Source organism: Acinonyx jubatus, chromosome C1, assembly GCF_027475565.1.
Source record: "Acinonyx jubatus isolate Ajub_Pintada_27869175 chromosome C1, VMU_Ajub_asm_v1.0, whole genome shotgun sequence".
NCBI classification, from domain to species: domain Eukaryota; kingdom Metazoa; phylum Chordata; class Mammalia; order Carnivora; family Felidae; genus Acinonyx; species Acinonyx jubatus.
The window spans coordinates 23502451-23514604 of record NC_069381.1 but is presented as its reverse complement, the minus strand read 5'-3'; the positions used below and the strand labels follow the sequence as shown (position 1 = coordinate 23514604).

At 54.5% G+C, this 12154-nt stretch overlaps 1 protein-coding gene across 1 annotated transcript; it reads right to left on the bottom strand.

Moving 5' to 3' along the window:
* Window positions 1–338: 338 nt before the first annotated feature.
* Window positions 339–6979, bottom strand: LOC106982404 (antizyme inhibitor 2-like). Its single transcript, XM_027058206.2, has 8 exons — window positions 6798–6979; window positions 5641–5814; window positions 5049–5221; window positions 4403–4537; window positions 3333–3498; window positions 2844–2991; window positions 1435–1535; window positions 339–638 (listed from the first exon to the last, which is right to left on the bottom strand). Exons 1-8 carry the CDS (start codon window positions 6960–6962, stop codon window positions 339–341), a joined length of 1362 nt encoding a protein of 453 aa, XP_026914007.2. The 5' UTR covers window positions 6963–6979.
* Window positions 6980–12154: the final 5175 nt, after the last annotated feature.

Below are 12154 nucleotides of genomic sequence, written 5' to 3'. Positions count from 1 at the left end.
AGGGGGTGAGCCTTAGGGTGGGCAGAGAGGGGACGCTGGGGCAGAGGCTGTGAGGGACCCGGAAGCTGCTAGGGGAGGAAACCAGGGAGCCGTCACAAACGGAGCAGAGTGGGGCCTTGACCACGGGACTGAGGGTCAGCTGGGGCCCTAGGGCTGCCTGATCTTGCCTTCAAAGGCGTGTGCACGTCAGAGCTGTTGGAGCCACCCAGGTGGGGAGAGGCTGTGACAGGGTCAAAGCCAAAGGCAGAGGCCAGTGTCAAAGAGCAGTCAGACCATTGGAGCTTTGCTGGGGCCAGCGGCGGGGAGTAGGGTATTTCCTAGGCCTAGGGCCCCAGAGCTTAGCCACAAGCTCCCCTCACCAAGCTCAGACCCTGCGGAGATCCCCTCAGAGGACTGTCCCTTCTTTCTCCTTCCAGACACCTGAGCTTGGGTTCCATGGCGTAGTAGGTGGAGGCAGGCGGGAAGCCATTGAAGGTGGAGCTCATAGAGGACGTATAAGCGCCCATGGAGGGGAAGACAAGCCAGTCACCCACATCCAGCTCCGGCAGCTGCACCTCCTCTCGGAAGAGCTTGTCAAAGGCATCACATGTGGGACCGTACAGGGTGCAGGGGAAGAGGGGTGGGTCCGAGCAGAGCTCCTGCAGGGAGCAAAGGGCAGGGACTCAGAGAACCCCCTGGTTCCCCCAGCCCGCTCCCCGGGCTGGCGGGGCATGCGCCCAGGGCCCGAGCAGGAAGGCACCAGCAAGGACCCTACCGGCCACCCATAAAGACCAACCCCGCCTTCATGGAGTTCGTATTCTAGCAACACATTCCAACTGTGCCAGTTCACAGATGCAGGCACGGATGGGACTTGGCTTTCCCCTACAAAATGAGAGGGTTTTATTCAATAATCACTCGTGGGGATCACCTGGGGAGTTTTAACCAAGGACCGATGCCAGGGTCTCGACCCATCTGGAATTCTGATTTCAGTGGTCTAGGGCATCGCCCGGGCACTGGGGTGTTTCAAAGCTCTCCAGGTGATCTAGTGTGGATCAGAGTGTGAGACTCTCCCCTTCCTAAGCCTCCTGCACTGGCCGCACTCAGGGATTCTGGAAACACAAGTGCGTGCATGCAGAGACGTACGTGGAAACATGCATCGCCAAACAGACACGCACGCGCACCGATGCAGACTCACGGACCTGCCCCCACCCACCTGCACAAGCGCAGATCAGCAGGCCCACACAAAGAAACGCACACATACGGAATCACACGTGCAGATACACGTAGGCACCCCGGTGTGTGTCCTTGTGCAAGCACGTGGAATGGCCACCTGCAAACCACAGAGGGTCTGAGGTCCTTTACCTCCCCACCTGGCTGCAAGCACCCCTGCCTCTCAGGACTGGGGGCCGGACTTAGGGGCCTTCGAGTCCAGGAGTGCCAAAGCCACACCCTTACCTTCACCACAATGGGCGTGCTGGGGGCAGGCTCCCTGAGGAAGAGGCGGAAGATGCCGTAGTGGCCATCGTTGAGATAGTACAGCAGTTTTCGGCGGCCTCCTGGGAGTGGGGAGAGGGCAGGACGGCGATGTGCTTGGCCAGTCTCCCCGCTGACCCTCAACCCCTGAGCGCAGCGCCCTTGGGAGGGGCCCAGACCCGCTGCCCAGTGCTGGTAACACCTGTTCTCTGTCTCAGGGGTCTTCTGGAGCCCAAGCAAGGTGGGGGCCTGTCTTCTGGGCTCCCGCCGCCCCCTCTGCCCAGCCAGCTCACCCGCCTCCCCCATGCCGTCCCCCGACAACCACATCAGAGGCTCTCCCCCTGAGAGCTCTGCTTGCTCCTCCTGCCCCATGCACCCTGGTCCTTCCCCCGTGGCCCTGCGAGCCATGCCCGGTCTCCTATTTCTAGGGAACCGTGACTAAAAACTTTCTTCCTCCGGGACAGTTATCTCCATGCCTGGGTGTCTTCTGTTACCTGATGAAAACAAACCTCAGATACATTTGAAAACAGTGTCTGTCTCTGACAGTTACAGACTGGAGCCCGACTCTCACCTCCCTCCACCTAAATACTCTGCCTCCGTTGATGTTGCTGAAGCAAGCACGGATAGTGGCTTTCTCGTAGCCCCATCACACTCCTGGTGCGTATTGAGCTGGGGTCACCCGGGTCCGCCAGATCTGTCAGACGTGACCCACTACCGAGCCAGTTTCTTCACAGCCACTTAGTCTGTCCACAGAGTATTGCTTCCTTGAATCTAAACTCGGGATTGTACACTGACCTCTGTTTTGTTTTGTTTTTTTTTTATTTGTAATTTATTTATTTATTTTGAGATAGCGGGTGGGGGAGGGCCAGAGAGAGAGAGAGAGAGAGAGAGAATCCCAAGCAGGCTCTGCCCTATCAGCGCAGAGCCTGCTTGGGACTCTCTCTTTCCCTCTCTTTCTGCCCTCCCCCCACTTGCTCTCTCTCTCCCTCTCTCTCTCTCTCTCTCTCTCTCAGAAATAAATAAATCAATGAGAATTTGTCTTTACTCGGTATGTTTTTTGTTGCAGGGTCTGCACCTGCTAGAAGGCACTTGCTCGAAGAATTTCAGAGGCACAGCAGCACAGTGGTGTCTGTGACCTCACGAGCTGTAGCCCGTGACTTTGCCTCCGTAAACACAATACGCATTCACTGACCGCTCAGGAAGAGTAGAGGCTTCGCCTTGGTTCTCTACCTCCCAGGCTATTTGAGAACAGCACGATAGTGATATTAACAGGTTCATTTCTACTCCCATTAGGCACCAGGGGTGCAGCCCAGACCCCCTGTCCGTCCTCTCCCCCCAGGGCCTGGGAACATCTGGACAGTGCCCTCCCCACCCAGTGCTGGTCCACACACCAGACTCCAGCACAGCCTTCTTGGCAATGATGTTGACGGCAGCCACGCAGACAGACGCCGCATAGAAGCGTCCAGGCTCCGCGATGATCTCAACACCACTCCCCTCGGGGAAGTCCTGGGCCAGGGCGGCATTGATCACTCTCGCCATCTACAGGGACAGAGAGACCCTAAGGTGACCAGTCCCTATGTGGGGGCTTTACCTGCATCATCCCCCTCCATTCCCATAACAGCACTGTGGAAAGTGTTATCGTCCCCCCTTGACCAGCAAGGAAACAGAAACGGAGACCCAGAGAGGGGAAGGGACTTGTCCAAGGACACACAGCAAGTCTAGCGCTCTGAGATGTCTGAATTTGGAACCACGGCAATCAAGACAAACCCCAGCCACATGCATGCACGTGACTCAGTTCCAAGAACTCGCCCTACACACAAACACACACACCCACTGTCCCCTGGACCCAGCCCAGGTTCCCTCTCGTCCTCCTCTCTGACCTCCTCAAACTGAGGCTCACAGCCTTCCCCTCCGGGGAAGCCCCCTCCGATGTCCAGGAGGCTCATGTCATGCCCGAACGCTCGGCCCATCTCAAATACACGCCGGCAGTCAGCGATGGCCTGCCTGAAGCTGTGCGGTGTTCGGCAGTTCGAGCCCACGTGGAAGCTGGACACGTGTCAAATGACACGTGGGGAACCACACATGGAAACACAAGGGTCAGTAAGAAGAGGGACGTTCAGAAACACCAACGGGGGTAAGATGTGGAGACCAGCACACATATACACAGCAAGACACGTGTGACTACACCGGCCCACAGAAACGTGCAACCTGGGACATACACGTGCGTGTCCCCGGGGACACATGCATTGCACGCGACAGGCCCGGAATCGGGGTCCTCGAGGTGGTGCGGCAGTCACTTCTCTCAGCTGCCGCCCCCCAGCGCTCCCAGCCCCAGAAGGGGAGCTGCGGGGCTCCCCTTCTGTGAACAGAACCCCAAATCGCAGGGCGGGCTGGGGGACCAGTCAGGGCCAGGTAGGGTGAGGCGAGTGAGGCTCTCTCCTCAGGTGCGAAATTTAAGGCAGTGCCTGAACACTAAGCCATCAAGATAAGTAACATTGAATGCGATCTGTTTTTCAATTTCTCTTCAATTTTTTTTAACAGTCATTCATTTTTGAGAGAGAGACGGAGACAGAGCGTGAGCAGGGGAGGGGCAGAGAGAGAGGGAGACACAGAAATCGAAGCAGGCTCCAGGCTCTGAGCCGTCAGCACAGCGCCCCGCGCGGGGCTCGAACTCTGGACCTGTGAGATCATGACCCGAGCCAAGGTTGGACACTTGACCGACTGATCAAAGCAAGATTGATGCAAACACGTGCACAACGAATGAAATACAGAAGTTTTAAGTTTAAATTTTGATACTTTCCTCATCGTGGATTTTTTGCATTAATTTTGATGTTTTAAAAAAAATATATTGTATTAAAGGTGTTTTGACGCCCCCTTAAATTTGCACCCAAGGCAAGTGCCTTGGAGATTCAGAGTGTGCTTCCCAGGCAGGGAAAACCAGTGCTCTCACCTGGTTCCGACCACAGCCAAGCCCAGGTCCCTGGCAGACTTGAGCAGACGTTCACACGCCTCCAGGCTTGCCCCGAACTTGGCGCTCAGGGGAAAGATGCTCTCGCTGTCCTCAGTCAACAGCCGGAGGACCAGCCTGGGAGAGGGGTGTGAGAGATGCCAAGGGTTCTTACACACATGAGTCCCGAGGCCTGGATGGTTTATCATCCCGCCCCCGCCCCCCCAATCTCTCTCCACGTTCCCACCCGCCCCTGCCTAGTTCCTCTGGACTGTCCAGCCACGGAATGCCAAGGAACTAAAACACTCACCACTTACAGATTTTTGCTCAGGCAAGAAGAAGCAGGAAAGCAATAAAATGATAAATACACCTTCTGTAGGTCTCCATGCTACAGGATCAGAGACGTTAGATAACTTTCCCAAGACCACACAGCATGTGCAAATGAAGCTGAGACGTGAGCCCAGGGAAGACATTGGGCCCACTGACTCAAATTCTTAGACTTTGCTGCTTGAGTCTCTCTCCCAAGTCACCCCATGGGACCACCTTCATCTGGTCGCGGAGGAGGCCCAACTCCCCTGGCAGGGGCCCCAGGCCAGCTGTTCCTTGCTCCGCCTGTCTCCGCCTGCTTGCACCACCCCACTGGTCTCACCTGGCCCCAGGGTAGTGCTGGGCCACCTTGGTCAGCTCCTCCTCGCTGTCGAAGGTCAGGAGCTGCACCCCGTGGCGGGCAGCATACTGGATGTGGGAGACAGGCTTGCAGGGGTTGGCGTAGATGATGCGTGAAGGGGCCACGCCCAGGCCCAGCACTTGATCCAGCTCCACCTGGCAAGGGTGACAGAGCCAGGAGCTGGCTCGCTGCCCCTCCCCCCGCAAGGGGCTGCCCTTGACTGAACCCGTACTCTGCACCCGGCACCGCGCTGGGCACATATGTGCTATTTAGGCTCCTAGACGACTCCGAGCAAAGCGCAGTTGGTCCCAGTTTAAAGAGGAAGAACCTGGGGTTCAGGTGACATGGTGGTGCCCGTGAACCCAAAGCCTGTGGTCCCTCCACTCACTGGTTGCCTGCCGGGTCGCATGGCCCAGTGGAAGGCCGACCACCCATGGTTCATTCATTCATTCCCTCAAAGACAGGTGTCAGCCAGGGTTCTAGGTGCCGCAGTCCCCAGCCCCAGCTCCCTAGCGGCTGGCCTTTCCCCCAGGAAGTGTCAGACCTGTGACGGCAGCAGGGGACACAGGCTCACCTGGCTGGCGCAGTCGAAGCCGGTGCCCAGGGTGTCCAGAACACGCAGCACCCACACACTGCTGCTGCACTTTACCGCGTAGAAGGGCGAGACCCGTGGCAGGGCCTGGCAGAAGGCCCGGTGACGGCTGGCCAGCACACCCAGGTCGGCTACCATGAAGGGGTCTCGGTGGTCCTGGCAGGGCAGGGAAGGAGGGCAGGGAGGCTGGGTAGTGGGCACTCACTTCACTTTCACGACGACTCAACGTGGTAAGTACTATTGGCACCACCATTTTAGAGATGGGGAAACGGGCTCGGAAACACAAAGTCACTGGTTCAAGGTCATGCAGCAAGTACAAACAGGATTTGACCCCAGGTCTTTTTTTTTTTAAGTTTATTTATTTATTTTGAGAGAGAGAGAGAGAGAGAATGCGTGGGGGAGGAACAGAGAGAGAGGGAGAGAGAATCCCAATCAGGCTCCACACTGTCGGCGTAGAGCCCGACACAGGGCTCGATCTCATGAACCAGGAGATCTTGACCTGAGCCGAAGCTAAGAGTTGGACGCTTCACCGACCGAACCACCCAGGCGACCCCTGACTCCAGATCTTCTAACGCTTTAAACAGGGAGACAAGGGGCTCCAGGGTGGCTCAGTGAAGTGTCCGACTTCGGCTCAGGTCATGATCTCACGGTCCGTGAGTTTGAGCCCCGCTGTGTGGACGGCTCAGAGCCTGGAGCCTGCTTCCGATTCTGAGTCTCTGTCTCTCTGCCTGCCCCTCCCCTGCTCATGTTCTGTCTCTCTCTCTCTCCCCCAAAAATAAACAAACAAAAAAAATTAAACGGGAGACATGAGGGCAATAGTCTTTGTAGATCAAAGTGAGGACGAAACGGCTCCAACCCTCAACTAGGCAGCCTGGCGCTGGATAAAATTGCACGTGATGATGGGAGGTGCAAAAAGGGGACACAGAAAACTATTCCCTGACTGACCCCCAGCAGAGCTGAGGCTTGGAGTAAGTCCTAGTAAACTGACCTATAAAACCACGAAATCGAAAGTCTTATTTCTTGTCCACCAAAGTAGGGACTGAGACTCCCCTTCTCTGCTCCTCACTCTCTTCCACCCCTCCCTCCCCCTCCCTCCCCTTCCCTCCCTGTCCCTCCCTCTTCCTCCTTCTCCCTCCTACTGAATCCGATAGCTCCTGGATCTTCTTCAGGGCCACCTGCCAGGCAGATTCCCCAGGCTCCAGTGCGATGAGCTCCTTTGGCCACACGCTTCCAGGGTGTCCTTGACTCTCCTTCGGCTTCCCAAGGGGGGTGCTGGTGCCCGACCCTTCAACAGATCCTTCCATCAGGCACAGTTCCGGAGTCCTGGAAAGGTTTTGCTCTAAGGACCTGGCCTCCTCCCTTCTCCCAGCTCCCTGCAAGTCCCAGAGGCCAGTGTTCCCAAGCCAGCCAGTCCTCGGCCCTCCTTTTTGCCACAAAGACCCCCATGGTGCCCTGGTAAATTTTCCCATCTGTAGCATGGGCCACTGGCCTGGGCTCTTCAGAGACAAAGGAAGCCCAAGCAAGATGCACACACCGTGTGTATAGAATAGAGGGCTGGCGTCCTCTCCCGGGCTCCTTCACACACATGTCCCCATTCACAGGTGAGAAAACAAAGGCGCAGGAAGGATAAGCGAGGAGTTCAAGATCTTCAGATTATGAGACTCAGAGCTGGGGCCCAAGACATGATCTCATCCAACAAGCCCATTGTACACACAGGGACAAGAGGTTCGGAGAAAGGAGGAGACTCATGCACGGTCACCAAGAGGTCGGTGGCCGAGCTAGGACTGGCACCTGAGCTCCCTAGAGCTGCCACTGGACCTGCTGTTGGCCACACATCCCTGAGACTGAAGTGAGGGCAGCCTGCAGCCAGAGTCCTGACTCAGGACTTAGGGCCACACCCACGGTCCCCACTCCACACCTGGACTTACCTGGTGTCCATCTCAACCTGCGTCCTCAGGCACAGCCCAGGGCACTGGGATCTATGGTGTCCTGAGCTTCCGGTAAATTCCTGAAGGAACATCAGACCTCAGCCCGGAGCTCAGGGGCTGTCCCTCCACACCTCAGCCGCCCTGCCCGCTCAGCCTAAGCCTCCCAAACCCAGAGAATAAGCCCTCCTAGGTCACCCACATGGCAGACACATGGGGAGAAGTCAGATTCCTGTTAGATGTGACCATCAGCAAGGATCAGGGTTGAGAGACCCTGGAAACCCTGTCACCCACCGTCGCTCCTTCACGGATGGAGAATCCTGGGGTCCAAAGTCTCCAGATGACTCAGCAAACCTGGAGGTGAAGCAGGGACACAATCAGGACCTCAGGCTTCAGTTATGAGTCGGTTCCACTGCTTCAGAGCACGGGCTCGTCTCTCCTCAGGCCGTGTCTCTGCTCTCCGCCAGAGATTTAAATGCTTCACTGGAAGGTTCTCTGTCTACGTCACCCTTGCTTGGTGTCCAGGCACATTCCATCCCCACCCTCTCCCTACCCTCCCTGTGTGGTCTTCCCAGGTCTCACCAGTCACCTGCTGACCCACCTGCTGACACCGCTTTGCAGCTGCCCCACCTCTGGGGTGTCAGCTGTGGCCTCCTGTGGGCTTATGCCCACCTCCGTGCTGTGACCCAGAGCCTTCTCTTCCTGTTTCAAGGAGGGCCAGCAGGGAGTCTGCTGCTGCTGCTTCTTGGCCAGCCCTGCCCCACATTCTTCTTGCTTGAGGCCTCCCCGCCTTTCCCTCTCCCATCAAGAGTCAATGCCCCTACCCCCGTCCCATCTCCCTCAGGCTCCGGGGGCTTAAAAATCTAGGCAGGCTCACGGGGTCCCTGGGTGGCTCAGTCGGTTAAGCATCCGACTTCCACTCAGATCATGATCTTAGGGTTCGTGGGTTCGAGCCCCACGTCGGGCTCTGTGCTGACAGCTCAGAGCCTGGAGCCTGATTCGGATTCTGTGTCTCCTTCTCTCTCTGTCCCTTCCTTCCTCACGCTCTGTCTCTCTCTGTCTCTCAAAAAAAAATCTAGAAGGGGCAACAGGAAGAGCCTGGATTTGAGGAGGGCATGGGGCTAATCCTGTAATTTCTAGAGGCCTCAGGAATCCCACCTGTAAAATGGTGGGTGAGGGGAGAAAGAGCTAGACAAGTCCTTCTGCTGTGTGATTCCAAACAAGATGGCAAAGTCCTTGGTTTTGGAGAGACTCCCACCTACTCCTGACCCAGACAGGTTCAGGTAGAACCTACTTCTAGCTTAGTTTCTTACATGCTAGTAGACTTTGGGCAGGTGGCTTCCCCCTGGGAACCTGTTCCATCATTGGCAAGATGGAGGTGATAACCATGTCTGCACCACAGGGTGGCCGTGAGGATTAAATGAGATGAAATGAGATGTCATCTGCAAAGAGCTGAGCAAAGAGCCAGCACATTCTAGGAAACCTGATGACAATCCCAGAACAGCCAACAAGACGAAGCCCTAAATAAGTATCAGGCATTATGGGAAATGTAGTCTTCCAGCAACTCATGAGGTGGCTTCTACCCAGAGCCAGCTACTTACCTGGGGGACACAGGACAGCATGAATCTGCATCAGACAGGCAATCCCCAAGGGACTGCAACCTTAGCACGAAGACAAGCTGAGTACCTGGATTAAGAGTGGGCAAGAAGCTCCGTGAGTCACCTGCCAAATGTAGAGTGACACTGCCAGCCTGGGGCAGGGACAGCTGACACCTTGCCCTGCCCTTAGGGGCTGCAGGTCCACAAGCCTGACCCCAGCTTGTTGGCTCTAAGCAAATCCATATGAGTAGAGCTGAGCAGCCCAGATCGCCATGAAGCAGGGGAGCCCAGCGAGGAACACCCCTCCATGTCCCACGAGCCAGGGTAACTCACCTACCCCAGGTCGGCTCGCAAGGAAAAGCACACAGGTGAAGGCCAGACTCCTAATGACTGACCATCAGAACCCCGTCAGAATCAGAAAGAACCTGGAAAGAAGGAACCCTCAATCTTGAGGGGCGGCTTGAGGAGAAAGGCTCCGTGCCCTTGAATTGAACAAGAATTTGGTAGTACACTTTAGCTTGGGAGGGATATCAGTTAGGGTCTAACCATAAAAACCAGAGAATATTTTCCATGGGTGATGAAGGGAGCTGAGGGCCAGACAGGAAAGAGTCAAGCAAGCTGGATCTTGGCAGGAAGTCGTTTCCATGCCTGGGCTGCTGGGGCAACAGGAGAGGGGTTGCTCTCCAAACCATGAGGTCACTTATGTGGAAGCTGGAACCACAGAGACAGAGCCACTGACCATAGGAAGCTACCTGGGACAGAGGGGAGGGGGGAATCATTTCCTGACTGTTCCCCTGGACTCCCAGTCTCCTGCTGGTGCCCCCAGTGACTGACCTCTGCTGAAAGCCAGCCCCCTGGGAGACAAAACAGAGAGGGGGAGGGACAAAAAGAGGATCTGGAGGCAAGGAGACCCAGGATGAGCACAGGTGGTCAGAGGCTTCTTTGGGGTAAAGACATTTAACTGAGCCCTCAAGGATAAGTAGGTGCCAGCCAGGCTAAACACTAGGGGAGAACATTTCAGGCACAGGTGGCAGCTAGTGCAAAGACTCAAAGGTGGGAACAAGCCCAGTCCCAGAGGGATAGAAAAGAGTGTAGCTGATGGAAGAAGGGAGACAGGAATTTCCCAGGCTTTGAAGCTGATACATGTCAAGTATTGGTCTTACAGATGTGAAAATGGAGGGGCAGAGTGTGGCATCCAGAGCCCAGAGAATCTCTCTAATAAGATGATTATCTGACCCAGACTTGATCTAGACCAAACTAGGTGCTTGGAGATGGAAAGGAACACTACACATTCCTTCACGAGCCTCCCTTTCCACGTACACAATCCTGAAGGACGGTCCTTACCCAGTTCCTAGTCTCTCCAGCTATATACACCACCCTGAAGTTCTCTGCCCTCTCTCCAAAGCTGCGATGGTTTGCTTTCCTTTGCACGAGTGCTCTCTTTGCCAGGGACACTCTTCTATCATCCTGGAAGGTGTTTGAATCATGCTTCCTACTGCTTATGGGAGTCATTCGGTCAGCGTCAGGTTCAAGATTCAAACAGCTCAGCTACTGAAGCACCAAAACGCCAAGAAACAATGAGAGGAGAGAAAGAAAGCCAGAGAAGAAAACTGAGTCTTACCAAATCTCGGTATGAGACTGGAAATCACACTTTGGTAGATCACTTGGAGTGAGGTTATGATCATGTAATCACTTCTTATGATTCAACCTGGCTTTAGGACAGCCTGGGTCTGCTGAACTGTGGACTTTTGCTTTGCCAAAGGAGGGCTGCAAGTTTGGGCAGAGCTGAACTGCTTAGGACAGGAGAGGTGGGGTGCTGTCACTAACAGGCCCATACTTATCCACAAAAATCCCCCCTGAATGAATGTTGAGAAATATTTGAGGAATATTTATTTAATGTTGGGACAACTGGACATCCACATGTAAAAGAATGAAGTGGACCCCTACCTCACGCCATATATAAAAGTTAACTCAAAATGAACCAAACACCTAATGTAAGAGCTAAAACTATAAAACTCTAACAAGATGGGAGTATATTCATGAGCTTGACTCAGGCAAGGTTTCTTAGATACAGCACCAAATGCATGGGGAGAGACTCAGCGAGTGCAGGATTTCTTTATGAGTGACAAAAACATCCAGACCTTAGATTGTGGTTGATGGCTGCACAACTCAGTGAAGATACTATGGGTGAAATGTGTGGCATGTGAATTATACCTCAAAATATGTTCTTTAAAAGAATAGTCATTTAAAGAGACACCAAACTATTACTAGCCTACAGAGTGGGTCTACCTGCCTCCATCCAGCCCTGAGTAAAGCAGATAGACCTTGGAAACCTTCAAGTCTGTGTTTGAAGCTCCCGTTGAAAGCCAGGCTCTCGGGACCAAATGTTCGCTGCTGTGGAACTACACAAAAGCATGAGGAAAACAAGTATGAGAAGTGGAGTGGCTTCTTTTTTTTTTTTTAATGTTTATTTATTTTTGAGAGAGAGAGAGAGAGAGACAGAGCGTGAGCAGGAGAGGGGCAGAGAGAGAGAATCCAAAGCAGGCTCCAGGCTCCGAGCTATCAGAGTCCAATGCGGGGCTCAAACTCACGAACTGTGAAATCATGACTTGAGCTGAAGTCGGATGCTTAACCAACTGAGCCACCCAGGCACCGGTACTAGAGCACTTAGACGAACAAGATGGCAAGCTCAGAGTCATAATTTGTTGGCCCAAGACATGACCAGACAGTCAGAGCCTTCTATGACTGAGCTATAAAGAATCTCTCACCTCTTGCAGCCAAAGAGATGAAGGAGCCAATAATAAAAATAGAAGTCTGAGAATGCAAATTGTCACATACAACGCTGGTTAAGCGCACAGCCTTCACACAAGCATGCACACACGTGCACGCACACACAGAGACATGCCCGAAAGGCATCCAAATGACCAACAAGCATATGAAAAGTGCTCAACACCATTAGTCATCAAAGAAATG

Bases quoted from the DNA above. Each gene is read 5' to 3' on its own strand.
- LOC106982404 (XM_027058206.2), bottom strand. From the start codon at position 6,962: ATGGAAGGATCTGTTGAAGGGTCGGGCACCAGCACCCCCCTTGGGAAG. The intron at 4,538-5,048 runs GTGAGACCAGTG...CCCCTCTCCCAG, and splicing joins CAGCACTACCCTGGGGCCAG to GCTGGTCCTCCGGCTGTTGA. The intron at 3,499-4,402 runs GTGAGAGCACTG...ACACGTGTCCAG, and splicing joins TTGGCTGTGGTCGGAACCAG to CTTCCACGTGGGCTCGAACT.